The sequence below is a fragment of the Armigeres subalbatus genome, chromosome 1, assembly GCF_024139115.2.
Source record: "Armigeres subalbatus isolate Guangzhou_Male chromosome 1, GZ_Asu_2, whole genome shotgun sequence".
Taxonomy (NCBI): domain Eukaryota; kingdom Metazoa; phylum Arthropoda; class Insecta; order Diptera; family Culicidae; genus Armigeres; species Armigeres subalbatus.
This window is the reverse complement of record NC_085139.1, coordinates 197,056,483-197,069,228: the sequence shown is the minus strand read 5'-3', so window position 1 is coordinate 197,069,228 and position 12,746 is coordinate 197,056,483. Positions and strand designations below refer to the sequence as shown.

The window sequence follows — 12,746 nt, the reverse complement described above, 5'->3', positions numbered from 1 at the left end:
CCAAACACAGGTTTTCCACTCCGGCTCGGGTCCTCTTCCCGCCGTCCTGCCCTTTTCCACGGCACTGAATAATACGAGTAATTCGTAGGGAATCGGGAACCTTTTTCACCTTCACCACATCGCAGACTCTGCTCTGTTGATTGAGTACCAAAAGAGAGGGTGGAAAGTAGCTTACCGTAGAAATAGCGCTTCAGAGTTGGTTGAGGCCGTATCTTGATTGTTAAAATCACGGATTGTAACGGCGAGGGAGCAAAAATGGTTAAGGATCACGGTTTCAACGGAATCGCACACCGAGTTCAATATTTCATCGATTTTCACGAGGGGGTACACTTTGAAGCTTTTCTTTCATCAATGCCGGTTATTGGATCACATAAAGTCCTTTTCACATAGAAATCAATCCTGGAAAAGTTCTGACGCAAATTCTCTACATTCAATATTGGTAAACATTTCCAGGAATCCACTGGTGGTTGATTTGACCAAATCCTTAAAGGTTTTACACCGAACAAACCGAATCGTCTCGACAGGCTGCTGAATCGTTTGATCTCCCCGTGTTTCACCTTCGTCACTCTTACTCAATAGAAACGAACCCTCACTGATTCCTCTCGCCCTAAGCGGTTGCCCCAGCACTCAATATATGAATCAGCTTATTCGAACTCAATTTACACAACTCCGATTTGGCCAATCGTTTCCTCGAAGGAGTATCGGAATCTTGAAACATCTGCTCTGGTCACCAGCTGTCAAATCGTTTTCCTTTCATCTTCTGTTTTTCCTTGCAGCCACCATCGGAAAACAATCCACTTTTCTGTCGGACGGAAACCACCCCACCCCGAAAATTTTCACCAAGCACCAAAGTACTGCTCCACAGACGGAACAATTGCCAGGCCCCGCAAAACAACACCCCTTCAACTTAACGCAACGCGGACCACACGAGATTCCATTCCACGGAAATTTTCACCCAGCGTGACCACAAGGAATCTGTGACTCTCCCATCGCCCTATGTTTCTTCTTTCAATTTTCCCACCCCCCAGACGAACGGATGGGGTACACCAAGAAGATGCTGCAGCGCTTTAGCGAATTACCCTTTACGGGAAGGGTAGCGCGACAGCACACCAAACGCACACGGCACTCCGCGCCGTCGATGTCCCCAGAGCAGAGCCAACCAAAGGCGCCTTCAGTTTTCCCCCCGGCGGGCAGGTCGGCAACCAAAAGAAAACGACGTCGTCTTCGACTATCGCACTGAAGAGTCACCGTCGTATTCGTAGCGGAAGTCCTCGCAACACACGCGTCACACACGAACGACAGTCTGAGGGAAACTGGACTGCCGTGTCGCCGTGGTCCGCCGCCGAAGCACACCGTGGAAAAAGGTCAGGTCCTGTCTCGGCGGTTCGGTTGCCGTTCGCTTCCCGGCTCGGAACAGCCCGGTGCCTGATGGTCGGAAAGTGCGCAAAGTGCCACAGCGCAGTTGCTGTACCTTCCGGAAGAAACCTTGCTACCTTCGTCCTCACGCAGTCTGCTGCTGGGATTCACGTGCAGCGAACCACGTTGGCTGTCGATGTGTGGGTGTTGCTGTCTGCTCGCCAGGATTTGAAATGAAGCGCCGCTTCGATTTCTGTGGTCCACGGACGGATGCTGCATCGATGAAAGTCGTTCAGAACGCAGCCATACCAATGGTGCGGTCCGGCGGGGGTATGTCAAACGATGAAAATGTTTGGTTTGTTCGGTACTTGTGTTTGTATACAACAGATTGGAATGCAGAGTGAAAAAATAAGTCTGCCAGCGCTTTCAATTACATTCTGTTTATGGGAAACGTGAATGAGGGACCTATTGATTGTTTTACTATGGGGTGAACGGGTTCAAGAGCAGTTCATTAGAATTGAAAAGGACTATCAATATTAGCTAACAAATGAAAATGGTTGGGTTGAAGTGGGTTGAAACAACTGTTTTGTATATACTTTGAACACCATTTAAGTAGCATAGTATTACTGTTATTTATTTGACTCCTGTTTGGGAAAGGAAATATATGTTTATTGCAAACCATGAGAAACATGTTTTATAATTTGCAGTGAAATTGTACTTGGAATTGACTATAGGACGACAAAGTAGACCTAACGTGTACACTGTACAACAACTGGAAGCCCCTGAGAGCCATTATGGTCTAATTGGCAATCAAACATAAAGCTAAAATGCGTGGATGGCGCTCTGTAACTTCTGAAGAAAAGGGAGGAAAATGGCAGATTTGACCGCCAATAGTGTTCAAAGTAGTTGGACAGTTGGTTATTAGCCATGGCGAACTATTGGCGAATAGAGGTTGCATGAAGATGAAGAAGTCGATGGACGATATTTAAAAAAAATGCACGGAAAGCATTTGCAAATTATTTTAAGCTCTTTTCACAAATTCTAGAAGCAATTCAATTAAAAACGGTTAGATGATGTTGGACCTTTCTTCTACTTTGTGCAACCTTTATTCGCCAATAAAAGACAGATTTTATGGTTTTCTCTTTTCTGTGACTTCCATCTATCTATCTATCTTTTTCTTCTTCTATCTATTTACAGTAATATCCCGGTTTCCCCCATGATTGCTTTTGGGGTGAAAAAATAGGAAATGTCACAAACCGGAACCCATGATTTGTTGTCCAAAAGGGTCACAAAATTCTTGACAGCTACTCTGAAATGATTCGTAATAAACCAAGGACGGTGAAAGTAATTTCATGAAAATCATTGTTATTTGCGAAATTATTTACAAAAATAAAAACAACGACCAACATTTTCAAAATTTTCTGGGGTAACAAAATCGGGTCAAAAACGTGATAAAATCGGGGGTAGACAAAAACGAGGAGGGATAACACCCGATACTGTATATGAAATTTAATGATAGTATGTATGTTCCAGCATAACTTCTGAGCCTATTGAGCCAACTAAGAACACCTCCTATGAATTAATTTGAATGGTGTAATATCCCCAAGAGCTTTAGAGACATACATGAACATGTTGGATTGCTAAGTTTGGTTGGGAATCAAGTACAAAAGATGTATAATGCCAAAGAACCCATAGTAATTGTGGACGTCAATTCCAGGTTGTTACACACTTAAAATAAATCGCCGAATTCGGTAAAATTTTACCGAAATCTCAACAGCAGAACTGTTCGGTAAATAATTTAACTGATTTTCGGTGATTTTGACAGTTGAGCAATAGAAAAAATTACAAAAAATCTGTAAAATATATTACCGAACAGTTCTGCTGTTGAGATTTCGGTAAAATTTACCGAATACGGTGAAATGAGTTAAGTGTGTACGGATGGCCTTGAACATACAATAATAGTCTCCCTGTCTGTCCATCTACCTTTTGAGATCTGTATAGATCATATGAAGTATTATGGGGACTAGTGTAAATGTTCCATTATAGACCCCAAGACAAGCGGTTCTCAACCTGGGGACATGTACCCATGGGGGTACCATCACTTGCCCTAGGGGGTACCTCGGACAAAAATGTGTAATGGCGGATGTATTGAAATTCCAATCAAAATCTATTACTTTATCAATGTTTTTAATTTCATCATTTAATTTGTCTTGTACATAATATACATGATGATCAGTAAACCAAAGCTTATTGAACCTGTGGACAACCGATCAAAAACGTCAAATGAACAAATTTGAATAATTTCAATGCAATCTACCTGATCGAAACAAAATGTTGAATAATATGTTAATAATATGTTTCCGAACTAAAATCTTGAGTCTAAAGGTCCGGAAGCCATTATTTGAGAGGCATAATTTTTTTCCCCAAAAGCTAAGTTGCTTCTTTGCACGAGGATTGGAAGCATCCTTCAACGATTCTCGAAACCTCTTTCCAAGCAGCTCAGAAGCCTGCTTTCAAGATGCTCGGATGCCTCTTTCCAGAGGCTCGGAGGACCCCTTTCAAAAGATTCGGAAGCCTCCTTTCAAGAGTTTGGACCTTTCAAGAGGCCCGGAAGCCTCCTTCCAAGAGGCCCGGAAGCCTCCTTCCAAGAGGCCCGGAAGCCTCCTTCCAAGAGGTCAGGAAGCCTCCTTCCTAGAGGGCCCCAGAGCCTCCTTCCAAGAGGCCAGAAGCCTCCTTCCAAGAGGCCAGAAGCCTCCTTCCAGGAGGCCAGGAAGCCTCCTTCCAAGAGGGCCCGGAAGCCTCCTTCCAAGAGGGCAGGAAGCCTCCTTCCAAGAGGGCAGGAAGCCTCCTTCCAAGAGGGCAGGAAGCCTCCTTCCAAGAGGGCAGGAAGCCTCCTTCAAGTGGGCAGGAAGCCCCCTTCCAGAGGCCAGAAGCCTCCTTCCAAGAGGGGAAGCCTCCTTCCAAGAGGCCAGAAGCCTCCTTCCAAGAGGCCAGGAAGCCTCCTTCCAAGAGGCCAGAAGCCTCCTTCCAAGAGGCCAGGAAGCCTCCTTCCAAGAGGCCAGGAAGCCTCCTACCAAAGAGGCCCAGAAGCCTCCTACCAAGAGGCCAGAAGCCTCCTTCCAAGAGGCCCAGAAGCCTCCTTCCAAGAGGCCAGAAGCCTCCTTCCAAGAGGCCGGAAGCCTCCTTCCAAGAGGCCAGAAGCCTCCTTCCAAGAGGCCCGGAAGCCTCCTTCCAAGAGGCCAGGAAGCCTCCTTCCTAGAGGCCAGAAGCCTCCTTCCAAGAGGCCAGAAGCCTCCTTCCAGAGGCCAGAAGCCTCCTTCCAAGAGGCCAGAAGTCTCCTTCCAGAGAGGCCGGAAGCCTCCTACCAAGAGGCCCAGAAGCCTCCTACCAAGAGGCCAGGAAGCCTCCTTCCAAGAGACCAGAAGCCTCCTTCAAGAGGCCCGGAAGCCTCCTTCCAATAGGCCCAGAAGCCTCCTTCCAAGAGGCCCGGAAGCCTCCTTCCAATATTAGAAAAATCTATGACCCGTGGCGAAATTCGTAAAAATTTAAAAATTCAGCGTTATGCATTGTAACGCTCGCCTTTTAATTTCCTCGAAATTTCGCTATTTTCGCACGGGAGTTTGATTTTAGTTCAGAAATTAAGAGAATGTCACCAGGAGGGTTCAAAATGTTTTTATTTATTACCAGACTAAGGCCGGAGTGGCTTGTGCAATACATAAAAGTCTTCTCCATTCAGCTCGGTCCATGGCTGCACTTCGCCAACCACGCAATCTGTGGAGGGTCTGCAAATCGTCCTCTACCTGATCGATCCACCTTGCCCGCTGCGCACCTCGCCTTCTTGTTCCCGTCGGATCGTTGTCGAGAACCATTTTCACCGGATTACTGTCCGACATTCTGGCTACGTGCCCGGCCCACCGCAGTCTTCCGATTTTCGCGGTGTGAACGATGGATGGTTCTCCCAACAGCTGATGCAACTCGTGGTTCATTCGCCTCCTCCACGAACCGTCTACCATCTGCACTCCACCAAAGATGGTACGCAGCACTTTCCTTTCGCAAACTCTCAGTGCGCGCTGGTCCTCCACGAGCATCGTCCAGGTCTCGTGTCCGTAGAGAACTACCGGTCTTATACGCGTTTTGTAGATAGTCAGTTTGGTACGGCGCGAACTCTATTCAATCGGACCGTCTTGCGGAGTCCAAAGTATAAAAGATTTCCTGCCATGATGCGTCTCCGAATTTCTCTGCTGGTATCGTTATCGGCGGTCACCAGTGAGCCCAAGTACACGAATTCTTCAACCTCCTCGATTTCGTCACCACCGATAGAAACTCGTGGTGGGTGGCTTACATTGACCTCTCCTGAGTCTTTTCCTATCAGGTACTTCATCTTTGACGTGTTAATGACTAGTCCAATCCGTTTAGCTTCGCTTTCAGTCTGATGTAGGCTTCTCCATCCTCTCATACCTCCTGCCGTAACCCTCTGCGGGTTTCGAAGGGACTCAAGAATGCCCCTGAAACTCGAACTACGCACATCACCCGATCCATCGCATCGTCGCTTTGTTCAACCATGTCAATTTATCCGGAAGGCCGTGATCGTGCATTAGCTGCCATAGCTCGTCCCGATCGATTGTATCATATGCGGCTTTGAAGTCGATAAATAGATGATGTGTGGGCACGTTGTATTCGCGGCATTTGTGCAGTACCTGACGTACGACGAACACCTGGTCTGTCGTAGAGCGTTCACCCATAAATCCCGCCTGGTACTGCCCCACGAACTCTCTTGAAATTCGTGTTAGTCAGCGGCATAAAATTTGGGAGAGTACCTTGTAGGCGGCAATCAGCAATGTGATTGCGCGGTAGTTGCTACAATCCAGCTTATCGCCTTATTTGTAGATGGGACACACGACACTTTTTATCCACTCCTGCGGCAGAACCTCTCCTCACAAACCTTGGTAATCACCCAGTGCAGCGCTCTAGCCAGTGCCTCACCACCGTGTTTAAATAGCTCTCCTGGTAGTTGGTCAACCCCAGGGGCTTTGTTGTTCTTCAGCCGGCCAATCTCCTCCTGGATTTCCTGGAGATTCGGAGCCGGTAAGATTATGTCCTGCGCGCGTGCTCCCTGGTCCATCATCATACCGCCATCTTCGTCTGCCACATCGCCATTCAGGTGTTCTTCGTAGTGCTGCCGCCACCTTTGGATCACCTCACGCTCGTTCGTTAGAAGGTTCCCGTTTATGTCCTTACACATATCAGGCTGTGGCACGTGGCCCTTACGTGAACGGTTTAACTTCTCATAGAACTTTCGTGTGTTATTAGCGCGGTACAGTTGCTCCGTCTCTTCACGGTCTCGATCTTCCTGCTGGCGCTTTTTCCTCCGGAAAATCGAGTTTTGTCTGTTCCGCGCCTGTTTATATCGTGCCTCGTTCGCCCTCGTGCGGTGTTGCAGCAATCTCGCCCATGCTGCATTCTTCTTTTCCACTAACTGCTCACATTCGCCGTCATACCAGTCGTTTCTCTGATCCGGAGGCACCGTGCCAAGTGCAGCGGTTGCGGTGCTACCAATGGCAGATCGAATATATCTCCAGCCATCTTCAAGAGACGCTGCGCCTAGCTGCTCTTCCGTTGGGAATGCCACTTCCAGCTGCTGCGCGTATTCTTGGGCTAGTCTAGCGTCTTGTAGCCGCCCAATGTTAAGCCGCGGCGTCCGACTTCGACGCGTGTTGTACACCGTCGAGAGTTTTGAGCATACTGCAACGAGGTAGTGGTCGGATTCAATATTCGCACTGCGGTAAGTGCGGACGTTCGTGATGTCGGAGAAGAATTTACCGTCGATTAGAACGTGGTCGATTTGGTTTTCCGTTTCTTGGTTAGGTGATCTCCATGTGGCCTTGTGGATATTTTTGCGGGGAAAAAAGGTGCTTCGGACTACCATTCCGCGGGAGGCTGCGAAGTTTATGCATCGTTGGCCGTTGTCATTCGATACGGTGTGCAGACTATCCGGTCCGATGACCGGTCTATACATTTCCTCCCTTCCTACCTGTGCGTTCATGTCACCGATGACGATGTTGACGTCCCGCAGTGGGCATCCATCGTATGTCTGCTCCAGCTGTGCGTAGAACGCTTCTTTCTCGTCATCGGGTCTCCCTTCGTGTGGGCAGTGCACGTTGATGGTGCTATAGTTGAAGAAACGGCCTTTAATCCTCAGCTTGCACATCCTTGCGTTGATTGGATGTCACTCAATCACGCGTTGGCGCATCTTACCCAGCACTATGAAGCCGGTTCCCAGCTCGTTGGTGGTGCCACAGCTTTGGTAGAAGGTAGCCGCTCGATGCCCGCGTTTCCAGCAAATCTCCTGCAGTGCCACGACGTTTAAGTTGCGGGGATGTAATTCATCGTAGATCATCCTGTCGCAACCTGCGAAACCTAGCGACTTGCAGTTCCATGTTCCAAGCTTCCAATCGTGATCCTGTATTCGTCGCCTAGGTCTTTTCCGATTATATCGAGTCGCATTATCTCTTATATTGTTCGTAATGATTGGTTTTCTAGGCGGCTTATTGGGCCTGCGCAAACCTCCTGTCTCGTCGGAGGGCCGTCGTGTCAGGGCTGTTTAGCATCCCACCTAACACCAGGACTTGGGCTTGTGCGCTTTGAGCGGCACACGGTCGCTTTGGTGGGGCCTACTTGCGGATACATGCAGCTTTTTATAGAGGTTTATCAGGGCCCACTGCCAAACCCCACCACATCCTAGGCAAGCCCCACAACTCGCAGATAGCCTGGGGAGGGATCGTCAAGCCCTTGGACATAGTCCCTGCTGTCGAATAAAATAAATACAACATATTTTGGGCGCGTTTGTTTAAATTCTCGGAAACCGAGTCTTGTTGCCGTTGGCGGGAACAAATTAAATTTTTCGTTTAGTTCCCGGAATGTCAAGCGGAAACGTAACGGGTGCGGGAATGCGTTCCAATAACAAATGTGAATCTCCTGGTGAGGGGGCGAGTTGCGGAGTGTGCCGTCGGATCGACTTAGACTGTACTAATGGTCGGATGGTACAATGCGATGAGTGTGATGTGTGGTTCCATTACGATTGTGTGAATGTGAAAGACAGTATTCGGGATTATGAATGGAGCTGTAACGGATGCGTAAGGACATCGCTGGATAAGCAACGGCGTGCCTTGAGTGACCAGATGGGACTTCTTGAGCAGCAGCAAAAGCAGTGGCAACAGGAGCAACAAAAACACCTAGAGCAGTCTGAGGAACAGCGTTAGAAGCTTGAGCAGTGGCAGAAACAACAAGAGCTGCAGCAGCGAGAGCAGGAGCAGTTAAATCAGTTGCAGATGGGTAAGTTGCAGTTGCAGCAGCAGAAGTTGCAGTTGGAAGCGGGTACATCTGGACTCAAAGTGGCCCAGCAATCGAACAGTGGTCCGAGGCAGACACATCGGGTTCAGATAGTGGAGAACGTTGTTCCGGAGGCGCCAGCAGCAGATGGAGCGTGGAATATCGACCCGTTGCGAAAGGCAGTCGCCAATAATGGGGAGACCTCTGGTAAAAGCAACAAAGCATCATCGAATTCATCTAAGCGTTCTGCGAAACTTCGAGAACTACCAGCGAAGGCTCTGGAAGCAAGGCAGGCGTTGGAGAAAAAACAACTGGAAGAGCGACTAGCGCTGGAGCGTGATATGTTGGGAGGCTAGTGACTCTGAGGCGGAAACGGACCCAAGTCTCGAGAAGATCAACGAATGGCTGGAGAAAACGGAGAATGCAGGCAAAGAAGCAGGGAACGCGATGGACGAAACACCGCTACCGGTTTACGACGAGCTTCTGCGAAAAACGGTTGTGCCGTCCGGTTTCGTTCCAATGGTGTCAGCAAATTTTCAACAATCTACCGGATATTCTGCTACGATTCAGCCTCAGCTTCAGTCATGTGCCGCTCAGCAACTTTGCGGTAGTTATGCTCCTGGGGCCAGGTATATGCAGCATTTGCGACCCGCCGGGAGCATCCCGGCATTTCTGCTGAACTACCAACCACCAGTTTGTGGATATCCAGCCGTAATATCCAATTCGTCATCGATGCCGGTATACACCGTAGCGTCTCGGCAGCTGATCAGGATGTCAACGTATCCGACGGCGAATTACCAGCATCAGTTCACCCAGAATCTCCCATTTGCCGGGGCTATGCCTGAGAACGTCGGCCAACCACAGATAACGACGTCAACTCCACGACAGAATTTGGCCACATTACGGCAGCAATATCAGCCACCACTTAATAGCAACCCTATGCCGCTGAATAGTGGCCACCTAGCTGCAAGACAGACGGTAAAAGATCTTCCGAAGTTCGGTGGGGATCCTGAGGACTGGCCACGTTTCATTGCAGCATACGAGCGAACTTCTAGAATGTGTGGCCTTAGGAACGATGAGCTGCTCGATCATCGTCTCGAGAGAAGTCTACATGATAAGGCATTGAACGCCGTCAAAAGCCTTCTTCTACACCCCGACAACGTTCCAGTGATCATGAGCCGATTGAAAACTCTCTTTAACAGATCTACCAGAATCCATCTAGAGACTATGGTCCGGAGAATTCGGATGATGCCGCCACCGAAGGCGGAGAAGATGGAGACCATTGTTGACTTCGGCGTCGCAGTTCAGAACCTTTGCCCGACTATACAAGTGTGTCAGTTGGACGAATGATTGTACAACGTGGCAGCTTGAGGATAGCCTGCCATCGGCATTGAAAATGAAGTGGGCATTCCATCGAATGGAGATTGGAGCTGCTACGTTATTGAATTTCAATTAAGTCAGGTGATTAGACCTGCTGTATGGACCAAACCGCAGAAACCGGAAACCAGGATAGAGAAGAAAGTCTGGAAGGATGAGGTCTACGTCCATGCGTATTCCGTCCATCAGCAGGAAAAAGTCGATCGTAAAAAGTGTCTGGCATGCGGCAATATGTGTGAAAGCCTTGAAAAGTGCAGCAGTTTCCTGAAAATGTCGCCGAATGCTCGATGGGCGTTAGTGAACGAGAAGAAACTCTGTCGAAAGTGTTTGAAGAAGCACTTCAAAACATGTGAGATGAAAGTTCCATGCAATCAGGGAGGATGCATCTTTCTACACCACCGGTTGCTGCACGACGACAGCAAACACAACAAGCCGTCACCAAGCGCTCCAGCACAGAACGCGTCTGTAAATGCGCATCACAGCTCGTTGCCAAATGTGCTGCTGAAGTACGTGCGTGTCACGCTGCACGGCAAAGGAAGATCGATTACTACATACGCCTTCCTGGATGCAGGATCGACAACAACACTGGTGGAACACAGTTTGCGGAAGGAACTCAATCTCAACGGCGAGAAGTCTCCACTGTGCATTGCGTGGACAGGAGGGCAAGGAAGATATGGGCAAGATTCGGTTATATTCTCAGCGGAAATTTCCAGTGCTTCAAAATCAGGACAGCGCTTCCACCTTCCGGAGGTGCATACCGTACGTAGCCTAGATCTTCCTGAACAGTCAATGTCAGCGACCGAGCTAGCGAAGCATTTCGAGTATTTAACAGATCTACCAATTGACTCTTTTGTTGTAGCAAAACCCCGAATTCTGTTGGGAGTTGACAGCTCCAGATTGGAGTATCCACTCGATTCCAGGGAAGGAAGTTCTCACGCCGACGGCTGTACTAACTCGGCTAGGCTGGGTGGTCTACGGTCCGTGCTCCTTTCTGCCAGGACAAAAGGATGCGAAAAACGGTGTTTCGTATAGCTACCACATCTGCCAATGCGAAGGACTGCATTCCGCAGTCAAGAGTTATTTCTCCCTCGATAGTCTCGGAGTACAACTCAATGGAACACCGTTGATGTCGAAAGACGACGAACGAGCGATAAAACTGTTACGAGAAAACACGGTTTTGCATAATAAACGATACGAGACCTGTCTGCTATGGCGATACGATGATGTTCGACTACCGTCGAGCAAAACCATGGCCCTGAAAAGGCAAAACTTCTTGAGCAAGCGCATGGCTAGGGAACCAGTGCTGGCCAAGGCTCTTCAGGAAAAAATCTTAGACTACCAAGCGAAAGGATATATTCGCAAACTTTCAGCGCAGGAGGAAGCCACGTACTCTAGACGTTCGTGGTATCTGCTGATCTTTCCCGTGGTGAATCCCAATAAACCGAATAAACTACGAATCGTCTGGGATGCTGCCGCTAAAGTGGGAAACCTTTCTCTCAATTCGTTTCTGCTAAAGGGACCAGATCAGGTTACACCGCTTCAGCAAGTTCTCCAAAGGTTTCGTGAATACCGCACAGCGGTCTCAGGAGATATCCGTGAAATGTTTAACCAGGTTCGGATCAATCCTACCGATCAGCATTGTCAACGATTCCTGTGGGATGATGGCGTCCTCGGAGGAGGTCCTTCGACTTACGTGATGGAGGTGATGACGTTCGGTGCAAGCTGCTCTCCAAGTAGTGCACAGTTCGTCAAGAACCTGAACGCAGCTCGGTTCAAAGACCAGTATCCAGAAGCAGTGGCGGCGATATGCAAAGGAACGTACGTGGACGATATGTTCGACAGTGTCGAATCCGAAGCATAAGCCGTGAAACTCGTGCGGGATATTTGTTATATACACGCAGAGGGTGGATTCGAGATCCGAGGATGGCTGTCGAACTCCAAAAAGGTTCTTGATTCTATGGGCGAGCAGAGGACACCACAAAAGTATCTGAACATGGATGGAGACTTGGCGACCGAAAAGGTCCTTGGAATGTGGTGGGACACTATCGGTGACACATTTACTTTCAAGATTCCAAAACGGTGCCAACAGAAGCTGTTATCCGGAGAGCAAGTCTCCACGAAGCGGGAAGTTCTACGGGTTTTAATGTCAGTCTACGACCCACTCGGCTTCCTGGCGCATGTACTAATGTACTTAAAGGTTCTGCTCCAAGAAATTTGGCGTTCAAAAATTAATTGGGATGAACAGATAGGCGATCAGCTACTGGAGAAATGGAGAATTTGGCTTAACGTACTGCTTGAAGTTGAGACAGTTTGCATTCCTCGATGCTACCGTAAGATGACCTCATCGTCAACCGTGACTAACGAAGTTCAGTTGCATGTCTTTGTCGATGCCAGCGAGAAAGGTTACGCAGCAGTCGCCTATCTCCGGTTCGAAGAAGACCGCTCTGTGGAGTGTGCATTCGTTATGGCTAAAACCCGAGTCGCGCCACTGAAGTACGTCTCAATTCCACGACTGGAACTCCAGGGTGCAGTGATTGGAACCCGCCTTGCGAAGTCTATAGGAGAAACCCATCGTGTACCTGTGCAAAAAAGGTTCTTCTGGACCGATTCAAGGGACGTTCTCTGCTGGATACGTGCGGATCACAGACGATACAGCAAGTTTGAAGCTGCCAGGGTTGGAGAAA

At 48.7% G+C, this 12,746-nt stretch overlaps 1 protein-coding gene across 1 annotated transcript; it reads left to right on the top strand.

Moving 5' to 3' along the window:
- The first annotated feature begins 9,132 nt into the window (after positions 1–9,132).
- On the top strand, positions 9,133–11,923 carry LOC134206886 (uncharacterized). Its single transcript, XM_062682628.1, has 3 exons — positions 9,133–10,014; positions 10,180–10,821; positions 10,922–11,923. Exons 1-3 carry the CDS (start codon positions 9,133–9,135, stop codon positions 11,921–11,923), a joined length of 2,526 nt encoding a protein of 841 aa, XP_062538612.1.
- Positions 11,924–12,746: the final 823 nt, after the last annotated feature.